Source organism: Vulpes vulpes, chromosome 1 (genome assembly GCF_048418805.1).
Source record: "Vulpes vulpes isolate BD-2025 chromosome 1, VulVul3, whole genome shotgun sequence".
Classification (NCBI taxonomy): Eukaryota; Metazoa; Chordata; class Mammalia; order Carnivora; family Canidae; genus Vulpes; species Vulpes vulpes.
In genome coordinates, this window is record NC_132780.1 from 196,130,747 (window position 1) to 196,155,828 (window position 25,082).

The 25,082-nt window shown below is 41.7% G+C and overlaps 1 protein-coding gene across 1 annotated transcript; it reads left to right on the top strand.

Moving 5' to 3' along the window:
• Positions 1–138: 138 nt before the first annotated feature.
• On the top strand, positions 139–15,122 carry GTF3C6 (general transcription factor IIIC subunit 6). The gene is made up of 7 exons (XM_072749408.1): positions 139–268; positions 1,146–1,519; positions 1,795–1,875; positions 4,237–4,300; positions 4,400–4,444; positions 6,512–6,625; positions 12,027–15,122. Exons 1-7 carry the CDS (start codon positions 139–141, stop codon positions 12,329–12,331), a joined length of 1,113 nt encoding a protein of 370 aa, XP_072605509.1. The 3' UTR covers positions 12,332–15,122.
• Positions 15,123–25,082: the final 9,960 nt, after the last annotated feature.

Below are 25,082 nucleotides of genomic sequence, written 5' to 3' on the forward strand. Positions count from 1 at the left end.
GTGTCTCTGCCTCTCGCTCTCTCTGTGTGTGTGTGTCTGTCATGAATAAATAAATAAAATCTTTAAAAAATAAAATAAAAAATAAAAAAACCGCTTACTGTGTGCCAGATAGCGGGCGAAATTGATCTTACACGTATCATGTCATTTCATCCCCGGCACCAACTGCCTGAGACCTCGCTGCTAACAATGCAGCTGAACTGGCCCCGGATCCGACCCCAAAGCTCATGCGCTTTGGGGCTAGATCATCCCGTCTCCGTACAGAGGTCACGTATTTCACGACCGGGGCACCCCTGGAGTGTAAGCAGATTCCGTTCGAGGCTCCCCTCCCCCAGGATTACAGCCCCTAGGGCGGTGGGCTTCCAGGCCACTGCTGGGTCTCTTTCTCCCCGTCCTGGTCCCCAGCTGGCAGGCCCGGCCCGCTCTCCGCCCTCCTTACATCCTCTCCTGGAACGGGCCCTTGACTCGGGTCAAGGAGAACTTGGATTGAGGAGCGGCGCTCACGGGGTAGTGAGGATTTCTTGGGCAGCCGCCTCCGACCCAGGGCGTGACCCCGGGGTCCCGGGTTCGAGTCCCGCGTCGGGCTCCCTGCACGGAGCCTGCTTCTCCCTCTGCCTGGGTCTCTGCTTCTTTCTTTCTTTTTTTTTTTTTTTTTTTTTTAATTTTTTATTTATTTATGATAGGCACACAGTGAGAGAGAGAGAGAGGCAGAGACACAGGCAGAGGGAGAAGCAGGCTCCATGCACCGGGAGCCCGACGTGGGACTCGATCCCGGGTCTCCAGGATCGCGCCCTGGGCCAAAGACAGGCGCTAAACCGCTGCGCCACCCAGGGATCCCTCTCTGCTTCTTTCTCGTCAGTAAATATATGCAAATTTTTAATTAAAAAATATATATTTTTTTCTTCCCCAGCAATGCTGAGTCAGGGCCAAGGCGAGGCCTCTTCGCCTTCCTCTCACCTGGCGGCCTCCTTGCTTGCACCTTCTTCTAATTCTTCTTCTTCTTCTTTTTTTTTTTTAAGATTTTATTTGTTTAATCACGAGAGACACAGAGAGAGGCAGAGACCCAGGCGGAGGGAGGAGCAGGCTCCGTTCGGGAGCCCGACGCGGGACTCGATCGTGGGACCCCGGGGTCACGCCCTGGGCCGAAGGCGCCGCTCAGCCGCTGAGCCCCGCGGCCGCCCGCTCGCACCTTCCTGGTCCTCCGTCCCTCCACAGCCCTCTCCCCCACCCCGGGCCGGTGGCCCTGACGGTGTCCTCGCGCACAGGCCTGCCCGACCCGGCCGCCTCCACAGCCACAGTCGTCCCGCTCCCGGGAAGGGCCGAGGAGGAGGGCCCGGCGCCGCCATCTCGCGTCCTGGCAGCGGCCGTCCGGGAGCCGGCCCGGGGCGGCTGCTGCCCGCACCCAAGATGGCGGCCGCGGAGGGGCGTGGCCGGGGCCGCGGAGGTTCCGGGAAGGCGCGGGACAATGGCGGCGGCCGAGGAGCGGATCCCGGAGGACGCGGACGAGGACGAGGAGGAAGCCGTGAGTGGCGCGGCGGCGGCCCGCGCGGCGGGGGCGGCGTGTGGGGCAGGGAGTCGGGGTGCGGCTGGCGGGACGGGGGGCCCCGGACCGCCGCCGGCCTCGGCCCTGGCTGCCCGCGGTGCTGCGATGGGGGAAGGAGAGGCAGTTACCTCAGGTGAGAAAGGTCGCCGGCCGCCTGTCGGTGCGAGCGCGGCCCGGGGCTCCCGAGTCGGGGTCGCCGCCGACTGCGCGTGCGCGCCCCCGGGCGGCGCGGTGACCCCGCTTTGTCCCCCCAGGAGCAGTTGGTTCTGGTGGAGCTGTCCGGAATTATTGACTCAGACTTTCTATCAAAATGTGAAAATAAATGCAAGATTTTGGTGAGTCTTCTAGAATTGCGGGGGGGGGGGGGGGGCTTTCTGCACATTTTCTTTCTTTCTTTCTTTTTTTTTTTAAAGATTTTATTTATGAGACACACAGAGAGAGAGGTTCCGTGCGGAGAGCCCGACGCGGGACCCCAGGGTCATGACCCAAACAAAGGCAGACACTTAACCTACTAAGCCACACAGGTGCCCCAAGAATATGTGTGTTTTATGGTCAATGTAATAATCCAAGAAGTCCTCTTCAAATAAACCTCATACTTCTAGTCAAGGTTATTATCGTACTATTTATGACATAATTTTTTTTATTTTGAACAATTTTACAAAAGGATGTAGAGTAAAAAAGGATATAGAGTAAGAAGTAAGTTTCCATCCCTGTTCCCCTTTATCCCCTTCCTATAGACAACGGACTTTATCAGTTTCTTACAGATCCTTTCAGAGATACTCCATGTATTTACAAAAATGTGTATACACAATCTACAAAGTAATTTTAATATTAAAACATAGCATACAAACTAGAAAACCATTCCCTTAGGAGGAAAGGAGACATAATATTGGCTTCATGGCTTAGAGCTTATGCCCTTTGAAAATTAGCTTTTTTTTTTTTTTTTTAGATTTTATTTATTTATTCATGAGAGACAGAGAGAGAGAGAGGCAGAGACACAGGCAGAGGGAGAAGCGGGCTCCATGCAGGGAGCCGGACGTGGGACTCTATCCTGGGACCCCGGGGTTACGCCCTGAGCCAAAGGCAGATGCTCAACCGCTGAGGCACCCGGGGGTCCCACTTGAAGGGAATGTTGATGGAAATACAGCTGGCTACTTGGATATGAATTAAGTATCCTTCAGGTTGTAGCTGCTGTGATCAGAGCATTTTTAGCTTCTGTCGCCCTTGCAAGGACAAGCTCTAGAGGTTTCCCAGTTTTGGAGATCCCTCTCCTTGGAAGCAAGGTTACATATTGAGGACTCAATTTTGTTTTAATTTAGATGTAATTGACATATAACATTGTTTTGGGACACCTGGGTGTCTCAGTGGTTGAGCACCTGCCTTTGGCTCAGGGTGTGATCCTGGAGTCCCAGGATGGAGTCCCACATCCGGCTCCCTGCAAGGAGCCTGCTTCTCTCTTTGTATGTCTGTGACTCTCTCTTTCTGTGTCTCTCATGAATAAAAAAACAAAACAAAACAAAAACATTGTTTCAAGTGTAAAACATCAGGATTTAATACTTGTATGTACTGAGGGAACAGTCATTGCATTAAGTCTAGTTAAACATCCATCACTACAGGTTAAAATTTTTTTTTCAGGCAGCCTTGGTGGCGCAGCGGTTTGGTGCCGCCTGCAGCCCAGGGTGTGATCCTGGAGACCCGGGATCGAGTCCCACATCGGGCTCCCTGTGTGCAGCCTGCTTTTCCCTCTGCCTGTGTCTCTACCTCTCTGTGTGTCTTTCCTGAATAAATAAATAAAATCTTAAGAAAAAAATTGAAAGTTTCTTCTTGTAATGGTTGTTTTTTTATTTTAAGTAAGGTCTGTGCCCAACGTGGGTCTGAACTCACAACTCTAAGATCAAGAGTCGCATGCTCTACAAACAGCTAGCCGGGCCCTCTGTTGTAATAACTTTTAAGATTTATCCTTAGCGACTTTTTTTTTTGCACAGATAATCCCCCCGCCCCCCATAAGATTTTGTTTATTTGTGAGAAAAGAGAGGTAGAGTTACAGGCAGAGGGAGAAGCAGGCTCCCTGCAGGGAGCCAGATGTGGGACTAGGGACTCGATTCTGGAACTCCTGGAACTCCGGCCCTGAGAGGAGGCTCAACTGCTGAGCCACCCACACATTCCTCTCTTAGCAACTTTTAAATGTACTCTGTGGTATTAAGTGTTGAGGTAAGCCACATCCCCAGGACTTAGTCAAAAGATACAAACTTTCAGTTATAAAATAAGTACCTTCACCCATTTCACTCAACCCTCTAAGGTTTTTTGTTTTTTTAGAGACAGAAAGGGGGAGAGGGGCAAAGGCAGGGAGAGAGGAAATATCCTAAGCAGGCTCCATGCCGGCACAGAGCCCAACGTGGGGTTGGATTTCACGACCCTGAGATCGTTTAGCCAACTGAGCCACTGAGGTGCCCCTGCAAGGCTTTTTGTAATGATTAGTATTATTTTTTTAAGATTTTATTTATTTATTCATGAGAGAGAGAGAGAGAGGCAGAGACACAGGCAGAAGGAGAAGCAGGCTCCATGCAGGGAGCCCGATATGGGACTCCATCCCGGGACCCCAGGATCATGCCCTGAGCTGAAGGCAGACATGCTTAACTGCTAAGCCACCTAGGCATCTCTAATGATTTTTTAAATTATTCTGTATTCTGTTGTAGGGAGTTGACACCGAGAGGCCCATTCTACAAGTGGACAACTATGTCTTTGCTGGAGAGTATGAAGGTAGGAGGATGTCAGATAGATGAAACTCCTTTTTTTTAATATGCTTTTCAGAGAAAGTTAACTCGTAATTCTCAACAAGTTGCCTTTAACCCTCTGCAGACACTCTTGGGACCTGTGTTATATTTGAAGAAAATGTTGAACATGGTAAGTGCTTAGACTGCTGACTCAAATCTTTTTTCTTTTTTTTCCCTCAAATCTTTTTTTCTATGAAATACTGCAAACTTACTTTTGTACAGTGAATATTAAAAGTAAACATCTCATGTGCCCATTGTCTAGCTATATCAAATCCTATCATTTTGCCAAATAGTTAAAAAACATTGCAGATCCATTTGAAGCCTCATGTATACCCCCTTTAAACATACTCCCTTTCTCTGTCTTGATAATCACTCCCCTGAATTTGATGTTTTTCTTTCCTATATCTGATTTTGTATTACACATGTATGTATCCACAATGAACAGCACCTCTTTGTATATTTTCAAAGTTGATATAAACTATAGCATATTATATGTATCATTGTGTATTTTTTTTTTTTTTTAAGATTTTATTTATTCATAGACACAGAGAAGGGCAGAGACACAGAGGGAGAAGCAGGCTCCACGCAGGGAGCCCGATTTGGGGCTTGATCTCTGGTCTCCAGGATCACACCCCAGGCTGCAGGTGGCGCCAAACCACTGCGTCACCAGGGCTGCCCTCATTGTGTATTTTTTTTTCAGTTAGAGATAGATTTTGAGATTTTATGCATGTTAGTATGTAGAATTCTGTTTTCCCTGTTGCTTAGTATTCTTTTGTGACAATACCACAAAATTTAATCTCCAGTTATTGATACGTTGATTGCTTCATTTTTACCTGTAATTATTAATAACTACAAAAATTTATTGAATGCCTTCTATATGTAAGGCATTGTTCCAAATGCTATATGTGTTATCTCATTTAATCCTCATCACAAGTCTGTGGGATAGATACCATTGTTGTCTTCATTTTATGTTTGAAGAAACTGAAGCACAGAGAGGCAAATAACATTCCCTAGGTAATACATGACGTAAGAGACAGAGTCAGGATTTGAGCCCAGGCAGTCTAGTCCAGAGCCTGTGACTATGCTTACGCTTTTTATTTTTTAATTTTTTAATTTTTTTTTATTGGAGTTCAATTTGCCAACATATAGCATAACACCCAGTGCTCATCCCGTCAGGTGCCCCCGCTCAGTGTGTGACTATGCTTATTAATACACTGCAAAAATGTTGCCATGAGTATTTTTGTGTCTCTTTGTGCATGTGTGCAAAAATGTCTCTTAAGTTATAAACTTAGAAATGGAATTACTAGATTACTGAGTATTAGGTTTGACCATATGAAGTGACCGATTTGAACTGAATATGACCAGTTCATGTGGCTCAAACTAATAGGTAGTGCACTGAACCTTTCTCAAGTGTCGTATCAGTGACACAAAGTAGTGTGTGGGAATTTTCAGTGTGCTTCACACCTGTAGCTCAGAGCCTTGTCCTATTTCCTGCCTGTACCCACGGTTTCCTATAAAGCTGTAACCCCAGACAGCAGGGTTGGCAGGTTTTTTTTCTCCGCCTTCTTTTGTGATTGAGAATGTCCTGACTCCAGTCTCTAGCTTTAGGTAGTAAGTCTGACTCTGGTGCTTCGTTTTGAGTGGTAGAATTTGAAACCTCATTACCTTGTAAGGCCAAATTCCTGGTCCCACTTCTTTACTTCAGGCTGGAGCCTAGTGGGTTGGTAGATTTAATTTCACTCACACCTTTGTGTTTTGGTCCTCTGGTGAGGTTTGTTGTTTTTGGGTCCAGCTGTGCATTCAGTTGTTATGCATTTTTTTTTAAAGATTTTATTTATTTATTCATGAGACACACACACACACACACAGAGAGAGAGAGAGAGAGAGAGAGAGGTGGAGGGAGAAGCAGGCTCCACACAGGGAGCCCGATGTGGGACTCGATCCCGGGTCTCCAGGATCACGCCCTGGGCTGAAGGCGGTGCTAAACCGCTGAGCCACTCGGGCTGCCTAGTTGTTATGTATTTTATCTGTCATTTCTCTGTGTTGGGAGCAGGGGGGTTGAATTAAATCTTGAACTTACTACACTATCTTGATAGTAAGTAATTTAGTGTAACTCCATGAACTGGAACTATTGAGGCTTAACATGATGATTTGATGGCATCAACAGTAAAATAATTCCGTTCATTTTATATTCTAGGTGATGCAGAAGGCAGTAGTAAAACGGTACTAAAATATAAATGCCATACAATGAAGAAGCTCAGCATGACAAGAACTCTTCTGACAGAAAAGAAAGAAGGAGAAGAAAGTGTAGGTTAGTTCACTTAGTTCTCTGAAAATAGGTGATTTACTCTTGGCTTTGACAATGACACATTGCTGCCAGGACATTCCTTGTACTTTGTAGTGACAACTATGTAATATGAAAATTGAGAGTGCTCCATGAAAAGTACCAGATATAGATTTAAAATTCATTTGAACTGTAGGGGTGCCTGGGTAGCTCAGTTGGATTAGCACCTGACTCTTGATCTCAGCTCAGGTCTTTATCTCCTGGTTGTGAGTTCAAGCCCCATATAGGGCTCCACTCTGGGCATGGAGCCTACTTAAAAAAAAAAAAAAAAAAAGATAAAAGTTATTTGAACTCTAGTGTAGCAGAAGGCACTGGAGACATGTAGGAAATCTCTTATTTGCTTTGCATTAGAAATGTTTGTGAGTTTGTCAAGAAACTTGATAGATTTCCAAGCCCTAGAGAATTCAGTAGCTACCACTCCTTTACCCCCTTAATTAAAACTTTTTTTTTTTTTAAGATTTTATTTATTCACGAGAGACACAGAGAGAAGCAGAGACATAGGCAGAGGGAGAAGCAGGCTCCATGCAGGGAGCCCAATGCAGGGACTTGATCCTGGGACTTTGGGATGACACCCTGAGCCCAAGGCAGATGCTCAACCACTGAGCTCCTAGGCGTCCCAATTAAAACTTCTTTGTAAGTGGAGATGATAGGATTGGATTTTCAAGTGTAACCCCAGAGAATCTCCTGAAAATTTGTGGCAGTAGTGGCAATCTTCCTGAGGAAGAAGTTTTCTTCTTGGGGAAGTCTTGGGGAAGACTAGAAGAAGCTGGCTTCATATGTGAGGGTGGGACTCTAGGACCACAGTTGTTGGACCTGATGAGTTCCACTCTTTTTTTTTTTTTTAATTTTTTTTTTTTAATTTTTTAATTTATTTATGATAGTCACAGAGAGATAGAGAGAGAAGCAGAGACACAGGCAGAGGGAGAAGCAGGCTCCTTGCACCGGGAGCCCGACGTGGGATTCGATCCTGGGACTCCAGGATCATGCCCTGGGCCAAAGGCAGGCGTCAAACCGCTGCGCCACCCAGGGATCCCGAGTTCCACTCTTAATTTGCATCCACTGAGCCCTCTCCAGTTGCTGGTTATCCCAAAGCAGAGTCTTCAGACTATGCTTCTTGCACCCATAGCAGGCACATTTTTGTGGAGATAAATAATCACTTGCTAGTTTAAAAAGCTCATTGCTTATAGTGAAATAAGAGAAAGACAAATGTATGATTTCACTTTTATGTGGAATATACAAAACAAAACAAATAAACAAAAAGCAGAAACAGACCTATAAATACAGACAGCAAACTGATGGTTGCCAGAGAGGAGGGAGTGGTGAGATGGGCAAAATGGTTGAAGGAAAGTGGGAGATAACTGGCTTCCAGTTATGCATGAGTAAGTTATGGGAATTGTACAGCTTAGGAAGTACAGTCCATGGTATTGTAATAGTGTTGTGTAGTGACAGATGGTAGTTAAGTTGTGATAAGCATAGCATAATGTATAGACTTTTCAAATCACTTCTTTGTACACCTGAAACTAATGTCACATTGTGTATCAACTATACTTCAATTTTTTTTTTTAAGATTTTATTTATTCGAGAGAGAAAGAGGATAAGCAGGGGAGGGGCAAAGAGATGGGGAGAGAGGAAGCAAAGTCCCCACGAGTGGGGAGCCAGACATGGGGCTCCATCCCAGGACCCAGAGATCACGACCTGAGCCAAAGTTAGACACCTAACCGAATGAGCCACCCAGGTGCCCCTCAGCTATACTTCAATTTTTAAAAATTCACATAATTTGAAAAAAAAAACCCTCATTGCTCAAAGACATATTTCAAACTCTAGTCGACATGACTGATTCTAGTGATGAATGTTTATGGTTTGATTTATTGTATTTTAAGGAATAAACGTGAAGGTATATTAATCATGTAGAAGTTAATTATACCAATTACACATAAGTGCATAAAAAAATCTTTGTTCTTAACATGTATATCCCAAAACTTATCTCCTTTTTAGCACTCTGCAATAACAGGAGAAAAGAGGTACTTAAAGTTCTAGAATGAACTTGAAAGGTAGCTACATATCAGATAGCTTAGTTATTATTTAGATATTCTTTTTTGAAGAAGGAAGTTGTAGAATTTACTGTCCGGTAGTCTTTAATAATCTAATAGGTCTTTGGGAGATTTGGGTATTGTGTTTAATCACATAAATTCATTAGCCATCTGTTCAAGGATATATTGCATAAAAAATTACCTCTAAACTTTTTAATTAATTAATTAATTTTTATTAATTTTTCCATGAGAGACACAGAGAGGCAGAGACACAGGCAGAGGGAGAATCAGGCTCCCTGCAGGGAGCCTGATGTGGGACTCGATCCTGGGACCTTGGGGTCACGCCCTAAGCTGAATGCAGATGCTCAACTGCTGAGCCTCCCAGGTGCCCCTAAATTTAAATGGTTTAAAAAAATAACAAAAATATTTTATCAGGACTCAGGAATTTGGGATCAGCTTAGCCAGGCAGTTCTGGCTTGATTTCTGTCTTAAGGTTGCAGTCAATACGTTGGCTGGGCTGCGGTGATCTGGAAATACAGAGGACGGCTCCCTCACATGCTTGGTAGGCTATGTCAGCTTTCAGCGGGAGGCCTCTGTTCATTGCATCCCCACAGTACTGTGCGAGCGCCCTCCGGACGTGGCAGCCAGCTTCTCCCAGGTCAAGTGATTGGGACAAGGTAGAAGCCGCGGTATCTTTTATGAGCCAGCCTAGAAGTCACAGTCTGGCATTTCTGCCATGTGCTGTTCTTTGTGGGAGGAGATGACACAGGGCACGAATACCAGGAAAGTGAAGTTCTGTGGGGGCCGTGTTGGCGGTTGTTAAGGGAACATGGCAGTATGCTGCCGGCAGAACAAACTAGCAAGAGATGTGGTCCTCACCTTCTGGGAATTTGCACTCTAAAGTAAATCACATTGAAACACATGTATGAATGGGACTCAACACCCATTTCATTCCATTTATTTTAAGTATCTGGTATGTGACACATATTATGCTAAATAGCAAAATAAGCTGCAGGATGGCTTCAAGGTTTTGAATCCGGCGACTAGGTAAATGATGCTGTTGCAGGGGGGAAAATGAAAAAATAGTTGATGCCGACTGGAGAGAAAAGGACCAGTCAACTTTTGATAGAAGGAGATTTTATGGTAATAATATATGAGAAGACATGGCATCAGCTATAAGGAGGTTTCAGCAGTCACAGAAGAGTTTATGGTGGGGAACAGGGTGGCAAGATAAATTGCTGTATATTAGAGCTATCTAATGGAATTCTTTTAAGATTCTATTTTTTTTTTTTTTAGTTTTTTTTTTTTAATTCATTCATGAGAGACAGAGGGGGTGGGGCAGAGACCCAGGCAGAGGGAGAAGCAGGCTCCATGCAGGGAGCCTAATGTGGGACTCGATCCAGGACTCCAGGATCACACCCTGAGCCCAAGGCAGGCGCTAAACCACCAGCCCACCCAGGGATCCCCTATCTAGTGGAATTTGGAACATGACAATAAATAGTTCAGGCTTACTATACAAATTAATGAGGATCCATTGAAAATATTTGACTGAAAGGTTCATATGGATGAAAGAAGAAATGACTAGCATTATTATTTTTAAGATTTTATTTATTTTACTGTGCTCACGGATAGAAGGGGAAGGATAAGGAGAGGGAGAGAATCTTTTTTTTTTTTTTTTTTTTTAAGATTTTAGTTGTTTATTTGATACAGAGAGAGCACAAGCAGGGCGAGTGGCAGGGAGAAGGAGAAGCAGGCTCCCTGCTGAGCAGACAGCCTGACATGGAGCTCGATCCCAGGACCCTGGGATCATGACCTGAGCTGAAGGCACGTGCTTAACCAACTGAGCCACCCAGGTGCCCCAAGGGAGAGAATCTCAAACAGACTTCACACTGAGTGCAGAGCCTGAATACAGGGCTCAATCCTACAACCCTGAGGTCATGGCCTGAGCTGAAACCCAAAGTTGGAGGGAGGGAGAGTGTCGGGAAGCAGACTGCCCACTGAGTGCCATTCTTGTTTGTGAAAGTTCTTTGTTAGACTAGGGCTGTAAGTATGAAAAGGATAACAATGTTTTTCAAGTTTCTTTCTTTTTGTTGAGAGGTGTTTTATTTCATAGTTGGATGTTCTAACTTAAAATGACATGTGGGTATTGAGTTGAAAGGTGATGGGGGAAAAAGAAAGATGATAGGGTAGTATCTATTATGCAAACTGAGGAGAAAATTATAGGGAAGTGACAGACTTTTCTATAAGGCATAAGGTGCAGTAAGAGCTCAGATTATCTCTGAGTTGGGAACTGGACTCTGGAAAAGGAATTTGGAATAGTAATTGAAGTTGATTACTTTTAGTGATTTTTTCTTTTTTTTTTTTTATGGTCTGAATTCTTTGGAGGGGAACCTGGGTGGTTCAGTCAGTTATGCATCTGCCTTTATTTTTTTTCAAGATATTTATTCATGAGAGACACAGAGAGAGAGAGGCAGAAACACAGGCAGAGCGAGAAGCAGCCTCCATGCAGGGAGCCCAATGCAGGACTCGATCCTGGGACAGTGGGATCACAACCTGAGCCAAAGGCAGATGCTCAACCGCTGAGCCACCCAGGCGTCCCAGGCATCTGCCTTTAGCTCAGGTCATGATCCCTGGGGTCCTGGAATTGAGCCGAGTCGGGCTCCCTGTTCAGCAGGGAGTCTGCTTCTCCCTCTCCCTAAGCCCCTCCCCCACTCCTGTGCTTGTTGTCTCTCTTTAATGAATAAATAAAATCTTAAATTTAATTGAAGTATAATTGATAATACAGTATTATATTAGTTTCAGGTGTACAACATAGTGATTTAATAATTATATGCATTACAAAATGCTCACCATAAGTGTAGGTAACCATCAGTTACCACATAGTTACTACAATATTATTGACTAGATTTCACTTACAGTGATTTTGTGTTTCTCTGTTTCTTGTTTTTCACTTACAGTAATTTTGATGTTGCATACAGTATAGGCATTCCAGGGTCTCCATGTAAGATGGAAATAATGTGATCGTTTTTCAGTAGTTATGGCACCATGTTCATTGGTTTATGTTGGGGTTTTATTATGACATGTATTCATAGGATGAAAATTTAAATTAAAGAGAGGGGTGCCTGAGTGGCTCAGTTGATTGAGTGTCTGACTCTTGATCTCAACTCAGGTCTTGATCTCAATTTCGTGAGTTCAAGCCCTGAATTGGGTTCCACAGTAAGCATGGACCCTACTTAAAAAAAAATTAAAATAAAGGGAAATATAGGTAAAGTAACTGAAATTCCGTTTTCATACTTCTTTCTTGGTTTGTCCTCCTATCCCTCACCATCCCTCGTTAGGTGGTGTGGAATGGCTGCAAATCAAGGACAATGATTTCTCCTATAGACCCAACATGATATGTAGCTTTCTGCATGAAAATGAAGATGACGATATTGGAGCTCCAGCCTCAGATAAATCTTTGGAGTTGGAAGAGGAAGAGATTCAAATGAAAGATAATTCAAGCTTGGGTTATGAACAGGGGAAATCACTGAACTTGGAAGTAGATAATTCTGGTCCTCTTCTTGATGATATCCCTTCCTCTGAGACAGACGGCTATGTTTTTATGGAAACTCAAGATACTACCTTAGAAATCTCTCCTAGATGAAATGTTTCTCATTATAACTAGTCATGAACTTTTTGTTTGGAGTTTTGGTATAAAAGAATTGTGTAGCTTTCAGTTCACTATTTTACTAGTTTTATTGGCTATACGTGCATTTCTGATTATAACACAGTTTAATATACCAGAGTCATTAAGGAGAAGATCCAAATTGAATTTTTAAAAATCTGCTATAAATGACTATAGGGACCCTTCTCTGATAAGCCCTTTAAATTGAAAGTTTTATTAAGGTAAGTATATAAGTTTTTTTATTGCAGCCGTCACAAATTACTATAAACTTAGCAGTTTAAAATGACACAAGTATATTATCTTACAGTTTTGTAAGTCAGCTGTCTCACATGGCCTGGGCTAAAATCAAGGTATTGGCAGGACTTCATTCTTTTCTGGAGGTTAGGGGTGGGGAGACTCTGTTTCCCTGTTTATTTAGTTGTTGGCAGATTTTAATTCTTTGCCATTGAAGGATCAGTGTCCCATTTTCTTACTGTCATCTGAAGGCCATTTCCAGCTTCTAGAGGCTGCCTACATTCCTTGGTCTATGGTCCTTTTCTCTTCTAAGCCAGTAAATCTCTTGCTTCTTCCATTATCGTATCTCTGACCCATCTTGCTCATTACCTGACCTAGTATTTGTTCTTTCTTTGTTTTGTTAATAATCCCAGGATTATTCAAGTTAGTAATGTGCCCATATATGTGTACATATGTATATATGTGGCCATATGACTAAGTTCTGGCCAGTGACATGGGAATTATAAGTGTTGAGTGGTGGATGGTTCTAGAAAGCTTCCTTAAACCTTAAGGCATAAAGGGAGATGAGTCAGTTCATCTTCTCTTTTTTTCCTGCTGGAACATGGATGTGGTAGCTAAAGTTTCAGCAGGCTTTCTGGACTGTAAAGAAACCTTGGAAATAGAAGCCATGAGTGACAGAGCAACAAGATAGAAGATTGGATCCTCATATGATGCTGCCCTGGACTGCCAAGAATAAAGAAGTTTAATAATAAAACCCTTTCTTTTTCTCCCTTGTAAAAGGACTTCAAGTTTACCTTTTAGCCATGTTTCTCTGGAAATCTAGAGAAGATAATAAGAGAATGTCAACTGTGATGTCAGGCAGTATTGTGATTAAAAATGACCCCTTATTGGGGTGCCTGGGTGGCTTAGTTGGTTAAGCATCCAATTCTTGATCTCAACTCAGGTATTGATCTCAGGGTTGTGAGTTCAAGCCCTGAGTTGGGCTCCACGCTGTGCATGGAGCCTACTTAAAAAAAAAAAAAAAAAGACCCCCCCTTATTGGTAAACTGTATGGACCAGGAAGACTACGGCAGCTCTAAATGCCCTTTGGAAAATATGGACTTTGGACCTACTTAAGCACTGTGTATTTTGTTTGTATTTTTTTAAGTAGGCTCCATGCCTAACATGGTGCTTGAAATCACAAACCTGAGATCAAGAGTTGCATGCTCTACTGATTGAGCCAGCCAGACGCCTCAAGTATTGTGTTTCTTATTACTAAGATTCCTGAAAGCTACACTCACGGCTGTTTCAAGAGATGTTGCTTCTTGGAAAGCCTGAAGTTTCTAAGCCAGCGTAGCATCTGCACCCACCCTAATGATCTCCTTTCCTTATATCTGCACTGACACTTGGTGCCAGAGTAAAGCCTCCTGTTGAAACAAGCCTCGTGCTGCTGTGTTGTTTCCTATAAAGTTAAGTTAATCTGGTGCTGGATTCAGTCCCATTAGGCCAATTGGGTCTTGTGAGTGTGAATGTCCTTCCAAACCTGTGACTGCTGCTGCTGTTCAAGCAGAGAAGGCACTGCAACCATCTACCTCTGGCCTTTATGTGAGAGAAATAACTTGTCTCCTGTGTAAGTCATTAATCCTATTTAATACGTTACACATTTTGAAAAATAGAGAAAAGTATAAGGAAGTAGAATGGAAGATTCTTGAGATTTGTAATCTTGCTAAAGAAACTGATCTAGGGACGCCTGGGTGGCTCAGTGGTTGGGCGTCTGACCTCGGCTCAGGGCGTGACCCCAGGGTCCTGCGATCGAGTCCCGCATCAGGCTCCCTGCATGGAGCTTGCTTCTCCCTCTGCCTGTGTCTCTGCCTCTGCCTCTCTCTTGGTCTCTCATGAATAAATAAATAAAACCTTTTTTTTTTTTTTTTAAGAAACTGATCTAAACTGATGTAGTTCTTTCTACCTGAAATTGAAGAGAATAATAGAGTCTTATATTCTGAAGAGAACGTAATGTGTTTTAGTTCCCTACCTGTAAATGAGAATAAATGTTTGGAATTTAGTAAAATAATCTTTTCCAACCATGAAGTATTTTGTAAGACTGGAACTTCACCAATGAATTTCTTCACCATTGATCTGTCTTACTGACTTACTAGAATTACTTAACAAACTAATCTTGGAACTACAGTCCCTGTGTAGCTGTTATAAAACTACTTCTGGCACTGAATGCAGTGGTTGGCTTTTGCTCACAAATAATGATAGGATTATATTGCTAAGGTGCTCCATGCGGAATTATTCCTTAAGGCCAATATGGAAATGTTTGGATATCCAGGCATTTGTTTATTATGTACTATATAGTTGGTCATAACAAATGCATTGACAGATGTGGCCAGCTGAGTCAAATTATTGATGGTATCATGTAGTTAGCTATTCAGCAGCAGCTGATAATTTTTTAGAATCTACTGTTTTCATTTCGTTTTGTTCCCATATGAAACTGCCCAAACTTCCTAATGTGTCTGGCATGTATTATCTTCCATAAATGTCATTGATTCTAAAATGGATTTGCTGTCTCTCTTTTATGACTTCCACCATTATTTCCTTATAGAATAAGAGAATCCTGTTTATAAAATTATCTAGAAGTACACATTATTGACTCAATACAGAGTGAACATACACCTTTGTTAGTGGCAATAGGTAGTTTCTAGGTACTGGTATATTTTTTTCTTTTTCTTTTTTTTTTTTTAATTTATTTATGATAGTCACAGAGAGAGAGAGAGAGAGGCAGAGACACAGGCGGAGGGAGAAGCAGGCTCCATGCACCGGGAGCCTGATATGGGATTCGATCCCGGGTCTCCAGGATCGCGCCCTGGGCCAAAGGCAGGCGCCAAACCGCTGCGCCACCCAGGGATCCCTATTTTTTTCTTTTAAAATGTTTCTCTTTTTGGGGGGCAAGGCAGGATAACTGGTACTTTGGTCTGGGTTTAATGTAGCCATACTTGCATATCATGAATAAAGATGTCAAGATAGCAAGGATCCTAGTTTTCTCAAATCCAAATAAGAGTTCTTTCACTATCGTGATGTCTTCACAAACTGTTATTTTCTTTTTTTTAAAGATTTATTTATTATTTATGATAGGCACAAGGAGAGAGAGAGAGAGAGAGAGGCAGAGACACAGGAGGAGGGAAAAGCAGGCTCCATGCCGGGAGCCCCACGCGGGACTCGATCCCGGGACTCCAGGATCGTGCCCGGGGCCAAAGGCAGGCACCAAACTGCTGAGCCACCCAGGGATCCCCACAAACTGTTATTTTCTAATCATATTTCATGCTCCTATTTGGTGATTATATTAGTTTCCTACTGCCGCTGTAACAAATTATCACAAATTTAGTGGCTTAAAACACCATTAAATTTATTAGAGTTCTGGAGGTCAAATTCTAAATAGATTAAACCTTATGGGGATAAAATCAAGATGTTGATAGGGCTGCATTCCTTGTGGAGACTCCAGGGGAGAATCCCTTGTCTTTTCCAACTACTAGAGACTGCCTACTTTTCCTTGGCTTGAGGGCCTTTCCTCCATATTCAAAACTAAGAGTATAACATCTTCAAATCTCTCTCACCTGCTTCTGTCATCATATCTCTGATTCTTATACTCCTATGTCCCTCTTAAAAGGTCCCCCGTAACTAGGTTGGGCTCATACAGAAAATCCAGAGTAACCATCCTATCTAAAGATCCTGAACTTAATCACATCTGCAAAATGCTCTTTATATATAACATTCATAAGTTCTAGGCATTTTAGGGAGACATCATTTTGTCTGCCACACTGTCATTCCCACTTTGGTGCATAAATTGTTCCACCCCAGGAAACAAGTGAGGTGGCCTCACGATTTCCTTAGATACTTAGATACTGCCTGGAGAGAATTTCCAGGTTACAGTATAAGGAGGAGGAGTCCAGATGAAATTCAGAAGTCTTTCTGAGTTGAGATAGAACTGGAAACCCAAGACCAAGAGAGCTGGAGCTTGCATAGCAGAATATCAGGGGAATACAGAGAGAAAGCTTCAAGAGAGCTTCAAGAAAGCTACAGAGAACCCTCCTGGAGTCTTCAGTAGACTACTTGATAACATGTATGCCAGAAAGCCCCTGGAGGCAGGGAAAAGAGCCATCTGAACAATCCCTGGAGCTTGCAGTTCTTGGCCGGTGTAGAAAACCTCCTATTTCATGGAGCATGGACACAGTACTCAGAAGGGTTTTTGCCTCAGAGCATAATTAGCCTAAATGAGGCTTTTGTCTCACCTAACAAAATTAAAAACAAGAACTGAAAGGATCAAACTGTTTTCCAAGTAACTGCATCTCAGACAACACTGAAGAATTATTTTAATGGTTTTTATTTATTTGAGAGAGGGTGAGTAAGCATGAGCAGGGGCTGAGGGAGAGGGAGAAGCAGACTCCCCAGTGAGCAGGGAGTCCAATACGGAGCTCGATCCCAGGACTCTGAGATCATGACCTGAGCTGAAGGCAGACACTTAACCAACTGAGCCACCCAGGTGCCCATATATTTTTTATGATAGTCATACAGAGAGAGAGAGGCAGAGACACAGGCAGAGGGAGAAGCAGGCTCCATGCACCGGGAGCCCGACGTGGGATTCGATCCCGGGTCTCCAGGATCGCGCCCTGGGCCAAAGGCAGGTGCCAAACCGCTGCGCCACCCAGGGATCCCAAGAATATATTTTTTAAAAAATTTTATGTATTTATTTATTAGAGAGCTCATGAGTGAAGGAGTAGGGCAGAGGGGGAGGAAGAGGGACAAGCAGACTCCAAGTTAAGTGTGGAGCCCAATGTGGGGCTTGATCCCAGAACCCTGAGATCATGACCTGAGCCAAAACTGAGAGTTGGATACCCAACTGACTGAGCCACCCAGGCACCCCAACACTGAAAATGTTTTTAATATAGCCAACACTCAACAAAGTAAAATACACAGTATCTGGCATTCGATAAAATGTTATCAGACACATTTCTGGTTTCTGGTCTGGCACTGAGAAGCTGGAAGTCACCACTCCATCTTGTAAATAAAAAGCTGAACTTTTAAGCGATAATGACTAAGAATTTCCCCAAATTAATATCAAGCATCAAACCACAGATTCAGGATGCTCAGAGAACACCAAGTAGGATAAATGCCAGAAAATCCCTAAGTCTAGGGATATTTTCATTTCTAGAAAATCAACAATAAATTTAAAATCTGAAAGAAACCAGAGAGGGAAAAATACCTTACCTGTAGTGGAGCAAAGAAGAATTACATGTGACTTCTCAATAACTATGCAAGCAAGAAGACATTTGGAATGAAATATTTTAAATGTTGAAAGAAAAAACCCACCAAGCTAGAATTTAGTACTCTGCAAAATTATTCTTTAAATGTGAGAGAGACTTTCAAAAAGTACATAAAGACAAAAATTGAGGGAATTTATTGCCGGTAGACCTTCCTTGCAAGAAATGTTAGAAGTTATTTAGAGGGAAGTAGAATGATATGAGTCAGAAGCTTGGATTTGCATACAGAAAGTATGATCATCAGAGAAGGAATAAGTGAAGGTAAAATCAAAACTTATTTTTGGGATGTCTGGGTGGCTCAGTGGTTGAGCGCCTCCCTTTGGCCAGGATCAAGTCCCACATCAGGCTCCCTGCAGGGAGACTGCTTCTGCCTCTCTCTTTCTGTGTGTCTCTTATGAATAAATAAAATCTTAGAAAAAAAATTTTTATTCTCACTTGATCACCAGATAAATTTGTTGAAATACTAATAACAATATATTTGATTAACTATGCTTTTGTATATATGGGTTGCTATAGAAAGAATGTGTTCTCCCAAAATTCATGTGTTAAAATCCTAACTCCGAGGGTGATGGTATTACAAGGTGGGGCCTTTCGGAAGTGATTAAGTCATGAGGATGAAGCCCTCTTGAATAGTATTAGTGCCCTTGTAAAAAGAGACTCTTGAGAGCTCCTTTGTTCCTTGTTCCCTGTGACAACACAGTGAAAAGATGGCTGTCTATGAATCAGGAAATAGGCCCTCATAAGACACCAAACCTGCTGTTGCTTTGATCTTAGACTTGTTAGCTTCCAGAACTGTGGAAAATACATTTCTGTAGTCTATAAGCCACCCAGTATAGGAAATTCTCTTTTAACTCCTCAGATGGACTAAGACATGTGTGCTTATGTATAAGTAAAATGGATGACACAAATGATAAAAGGGACAGGAAGGAGGAATTAAGAGTATTTTTGTATTGTAAGGTACTTGTACACTCCATGAAGTAGTAAATTGTTATCTGAAAGTGGACGTGGAGGGGCACCTGGATGGGTCAGTGGTTAAGTGTCTGTCTTTGGCTCAGGTCATGGTTCTGGGGTCTTGGGATTGAGACCCGCCTCAGGCTTCCTGCTGGGAGCCTGCTTCTCCCTTGCCTATGTCTCTGCTTCTCTGTGTCTCTCATGAATAAATAAAATCTTAAAAAAAAAAAAGTGGACATAGATTAATTATAAATATATATTGCAAACTCTAGGGCAACCACTAAAAAGTGTTTTTATTTATTTATGAGAAAGATTGAGTAAGATTGGGGGGAGCAGAGGGAGAGAGAATCTTAAGCAGGCGCTCCATGCCAAGCACAGCCCAACAGGGGGCTTGATCTCACGACCCCGAAATCATGGCATGAGCCAAAATCAAGAATTGGATGCTTAACCAATGAGCCACCCAGGCACTTATTAGAAGTTTATAAAGAAGTTTAGGGGCTCCAGGCTGGCTCAGTAGGTAGAGCATATGACTCTTGATCTTGGATTTTGAGTTTGAGCCCCATGTTAGGTGCAGAGATTACTTAAAATCTTAAAAAAAAATAAAGTTTAACCAAATATACTAAGAAAGGAGAGAAAATGGAATCATATAAAATGGCCATTTAAACCCACAAAATACAGATGCACCTGGCTGGCTAGTCAGTATAGCATGCAACTCTTGATCCTGGGATTGTGAGTGGGAACTCCAGGTTGGTTGCAGAGATTATTTAAAAATAAAACCTTGGGGTTCCTGAGTGGCTCAGTGGGTTGAGTGTCTGATTCTTTGATTCTTGATTTCCACTCAGGTCATGATCTCAGGGTTGCGGGATTCAGCCCTAAATTGGGATCCATGCTCAGTGAGAAGTCTGCTTGTCTTTCCTCTACTCCTCCCCCACCAGTTTCTCTACTTCTCCCTCTGTCAGTGTCTGTGCTTCTCTCTCTCTCTCTCTCTCTCTCTCTCTCTCTGTCTCTCTCTGTCTCTCATAAATAAATAAATAAAATCTCGATCCTGGATCTCCAGGATCATGCCTTGGGCTGAAAGCGGTGCTAAACCGCTGAACCACCTGGGCTGCCCAATAAATAAAATCTTAAAAAAAAAAATCTTTTTAAAAACTCACAAAGACCAGGGCACCTGGATGGGTCAGTGGTTGAGCATCTGTCCTTAACTCAGGTTGTGATGAGGTCCTGGGATTGAGTCTCACATCAGGCTTCCCACAAGGAGCGTGCTTCTCCCTCTGCCTATGTCTCTGCCTCTCTCTCTGTGTCTCTCGTAAATAAATAAATAAAATCTTTTTTTAATTTATTTTTAAAAATTTTTTTTAAATAAAGATTTTATTTATTTATTCGTGAGAGACACACAGAGAGAGACAGAGGCAGAGACACAGGCAGAGGGAGAAGCAGGCTCCATGCAGGGAGCCCAACATGGGACTCAATCCCGGGTCTCCAGGATCACCCCCAGGGCCGAAGGCAGTGCCAAACCATTGAGCCACCTGGGCTGCCCTAACTAAATAAAATCTTAAAAAAAAAAAAAACCCACAAAAGACAAAAGTAATGTAAGACAAAAATAACAACAAAGAGCAACAAACTGAAAACAGTAATATATATGATAGATATGAATCCAGCCATGTCAACAATAATTTTGACTGTCAGTGCTCTTAATGCATCAATTAAGACAGATTGTCAGAGTGCATCAAGAGACAAGACCCAACTAAATGTTGTCTATATGAGGGACACTTGGGTAACTCTGGTTGAGTATCTGCCTTTGGCTCAGGTCCTAATCATTGTAACACTAATCCAAACAAGGTAGGAGTAGCTATATTAATTCAGACAGAGCTAACTTCAGACCAAGGAAAGTTATCCGGGTTAAAGAGGGGCATTACGTATTGATAAGGTCGTCAATTCTCCAAGAAGACATAATGATCATTAACATGTATGTGTCCAACAATAGAGCATGAAAATACATGAGGCAAAACTGATAGAACTGCAAGGAGATCCAAATGAATCCACTAATAGTTGAAGACTTTTGCAACTCTATCAGAAATGGACAGATCCTGTAGGCAGAAAATGATGGAAGGACATGGTTGAACTCGGGCAGCCTGGGTGGTTCAGTGGTTTAGCGCCTGCCTTCGGCCCAGGGCATGATCCTGGAGACCCGGGATTGAGTCCCACAATGGGCTTCCTGCATGAAGCCTGCTTCTCCCTCTGCCTGTCTCTGCCTCTCTCTCGCTGTGTCTCTCATGAATAAATAAATAAAATGTTGTGTGTGTGTTTTTTTTTTAAAGTATGTGGTTGAACTCAAAAACTCAGTCAACTGGACATAAGGGACATCTATAGACTACTTCATATAACAATAGAATATACATTCTTCTCAAGCTCACATGTAACATTCATCAAGATAGACCACATTTGGGGGCAAAAAACATCAAGTTTAAGAGTAGAAATCATACAATGTCTGCTCTCAAACCACAATGAAACAACTAGAAATCAATAACAGAGCTGGAAAATACTGTAATACTCAGAAATTAAACAACATACTTCACGTAACACAGGGCAAGAAGAACTCTCAGAAATTTAGAAATGTTTTGGACTAAATGAAAACAAAACTTAAAAGTTGTGAGACACAGTGAAAGCAGTGCTTAGAAGGAAATGTATAGCATGGAATGTATATATTAGAAAAGAAGAAAGACCTAAAATCAATCATCTAAACTTACATGTTAGGGAATTAGAAAAAAAAAGAGCTAATTAAATCCAAAGTAGGCAGAAGAAAGAAATAATAAAAATTAGAAGTAAATGAAATTGAAAACAGGAAATCAGTTGAGAAAGTCAATTAAAACAAAGGCTGATTCTTTGAAAAGATCAATAAAATTGTTAAGACTCAAGTCTGGCTAAAAAAAAGAGACATTATTAATATCAGAGATGAAAGAGGGGAACTTCCTCAACTTGATAAAGACTGTCTACAAGACTGCTATCATATTAATGGTGAGAAACTTGAAGCTTTCCTGTTAAGATCAGGAACAAGGTAAGAATGTCCCCTCTCACCATTGCTTTTTAACATTGCACTGGAAGTCCTAGATTACCTAGGGTAATGCAATCAAGGAGAGGGAACTAAAAGCATACAGATTGGGAAGAAATAAAATTGTTCCAGATAATATGATCATCTTTGTAGAAAATGTGAGAGCAACTACCAAAAAAGCTTAAAAACAAAAACTCGTGGAACTAATTAGCAGTGGTAGCAGAGATGCAGGATGGACGTTAATACACAAAAGGCAATTGCATTCCTGTATACCAGCAATGAACACATGAAATTTGAAATTTTAAACACAATATTATTTATAGTAACACCCCCCAAATGAAAAAAAAAACTAGGTATTAATCAAAATACATACAAGACCCATATGGGGAAAATAACATTCTGATAAATCAAAAAAGAACTAAATGGAAAGATATTCCATATTCATGGATAGGAAGACACAATATCGTCTGGATGTTAGTTCTTCCCAGCTTGCTCTTTAGATTCAGTGCAATCCCGATCAAAATCCTAACAGTTATTTTGTGGGTATTGGCAAAGTGATTCTAAAGTTTATATGGAGAAACTTCTGGTGGCAGGGTCTGTGAAAGGGGTGCAGGTGCCATGCCTGGATGTGAAGGTGGCAAGAAAATGGCCCTGAAGTGGCCCAAGAAGCAGGCCAAGCAGATGGATGAGAAAGATAAGGCATTCAAGAAATAAAGGAGCAGGAAGGCTGTGGGGATGGGCCCTGGGGTCTAAAAGTGAAGGCTGTGGGGGTGGGCCCTGGGGTCACAGGGGAATTAAGATATCTGACAAAAAAAAAGTAATCTGACAAAAAGTAAGCTGTTCCTTATGCTTGAGGCAATGGTGATTTGTAATTCCATTCTTGTTAAACATCTGGATTCCCTGTCATGTATCTGTTGCCACCTATAGCTAGAATGAACTGTTAGATCCTGTTGTACATTTAAGAATAAACTTTGGTAAAAAAAAAAAAAAGTAATAAATCACTCCTTAAACAAAATAAAGTTTATATGGAGAGGCAAAAGACCCAGAATAGCCAACACAATATTGAAAAACAAAGGAGGATAGACAGTACCCAACTTCAAGACTTGGTATAAAGTTACAGCAATTGAGACAGTGAGAATTGGCAAAAGAATAGGCAATACTGAATAGACTGAATACAGGGCCCAGAAATAAACCTACATACATGTAGGCCACTCATTTTATTTTTATTTATTTATTTTTATTTTATTTTATTTTTAAAAGATTTTATTTATTTATTTGACAGAGAAAGATGTAGCTTATGGTATTAAGTAAACGATCCTATTTCTTCATACAAAAAGCATGTTACTGTGACTTCTTAATTTTATTTTTTAAAGATTTTATTTATTCATGAGAGAGAAAGAGAGAGAGACAGGCAGAGGGAGAAACAGGCTCCAGGCAGGGGGTCTAATGTGGGACTCAATCCCAGGGCTCTGGGATCACGCCCCAGGCCAAAGGCAGATGCTCAACCACTAAGCCACCCAGGCATCCCGAAATCTTTTTTTTTTTTTTTTTTGTCCCGACATCTTAATTTTAGATCTGCATAACTAATTTCAGACTTCTAGAACTCTAACATTTACAGAGATTTAGAAAGATCTGCAGTAACTAATATATTCCTATATAAAATTATTTTTATATTTTTTCAGCAAAAGAAAATTGTAATATTCATACAATTCCTAGTGAATAAAGACCATGCCTAAAGCAAAAAAAAAAAAAAAAGAAAGAAAATAAAGGTGTAAATCTTTATCATCTTGGTTTAGGAAATGGCTTCTTAGATATGACAAAGAGTACAAAGCAACGAAAGAAAATAATGGATAAATTGGACTTCAGCAAAATTGAAAGCTTTTGCTTCAAAGGACACTCTAGAAAATGAAGATACTCAATGGGAGAAAATATCTGCAAATTGTATATCAGATAAGGGTCTCATGTCTAGAATATATAAAGAATTTATGTACACTCCACCACAAAGACAACACAGTTTTTAAAATGAGCAAATAATCTAAATAGACATTTTTCTAAAGGAGATAAACCTATAAATGTCCAATCAGCCCATGAAATGATTTCAACATCATTTGCCCTCAGGGAAATACGAATGAAAACCACAATGAGATACCACTTCACACCCAGGTATGGCTTAATAAAAAAAGATGGACAATAGCAATATTTGCTAAAGAGTAGGAAAACTGGAACTTGTGGTTGATAGAATAGTGCTCCCCTCAAAAGATGTCCTTACTCAGGGATCTGTGAATGTGTTACCTTACTTGGCCAAAGGGAATTTTGCTTTATGAGTAAGTAAAGGATCTTGAGATAAGCGATGATGTGGATTATCCAGGTGGGCCACATGTAATTACAAGGCTTTTATAAGAGGGATTCAGGAGTGTCAGAGTCAGGGACGCTGGGTGGCTCAGTGGCTGAGCGTCTCCCTTCGGCTCAGGGTGTGATCCTGGGGTCCTGGGATCGAGTCCCACATTGGGCTCCCACAGGAAGCCTGCTTCTCCCTCTGCCTGTGTCTCTGCCTCTGTGCGTGTGTGTGTGTGTGTGTCTCATGAATACAAAAATCTTTAAAAAATAAAAACTACAATTGTAAAAAAAAATAAAAAATAAAAAAAATAAAAAAATGAAAAAAAAAACTACAATTGTGCAGTCACTCTGCACATAATTGGTAATGCTAAGAATGGGTAGGATTCATAACCTAAGGGATCAGAACCTGTAAATCTCTTACACTGGTGAGAACACTATCAGTCAAAATCAAATTTTTCTTGCCCAATTTAATGCACGATGAACTCTAGTCATGAAAATATGATCATAGTATTCTGATCTAATGTCATTGAGATTACGTACAGAAAATTCAGGAAATATGGTACATACCGCATTTCAAGTGTTTTGCTTCCATGTAAACTTAAAAGAACATACATTTCCCACAAGGAAGGATTAGTCTAGGTCATTGGTGTATATTTACAAAACATTTCATCACTACAGATGCTAAAAGTTTCAAGATGGGACATTGGAAATGTTTTGCTTCCATGAGAAAAAAGATAATATGATAGAAAGCTGTAGCTTATGATATTAAGTACACGATCCTTATTTCTTCATACAAAAAGCTCATGATTGTGACATATTAGTTTTAGATCTGCAAAACTAATTTCAGACTTCAAACTTGTAG

Bases quoted from the DNA above. Each gene is read 5' to 3' on its own strand.
- GTF3C6 (XM_072749408.1), top strand. From the start codon at position 139: ATGTCATTTCATCCCCGGCACCAACTGCCTGAGACCTCGCTGCTAACA. The intron at 1,876-4,236 runs GTGAGTCTTCTA...ATTCTGTTGTAG, and splicing joins AAAATAAATGCAAGATTTTG to GGAGTTGACACCGAGAGGCC. The intron at 4,301-4,399 runs GTAGGAGGATGT...AACCCTCTGCAG, and splicing joins CTTTGCTGGAGAGTATGAAG to ACACTCTTGGGACCTGTGTT.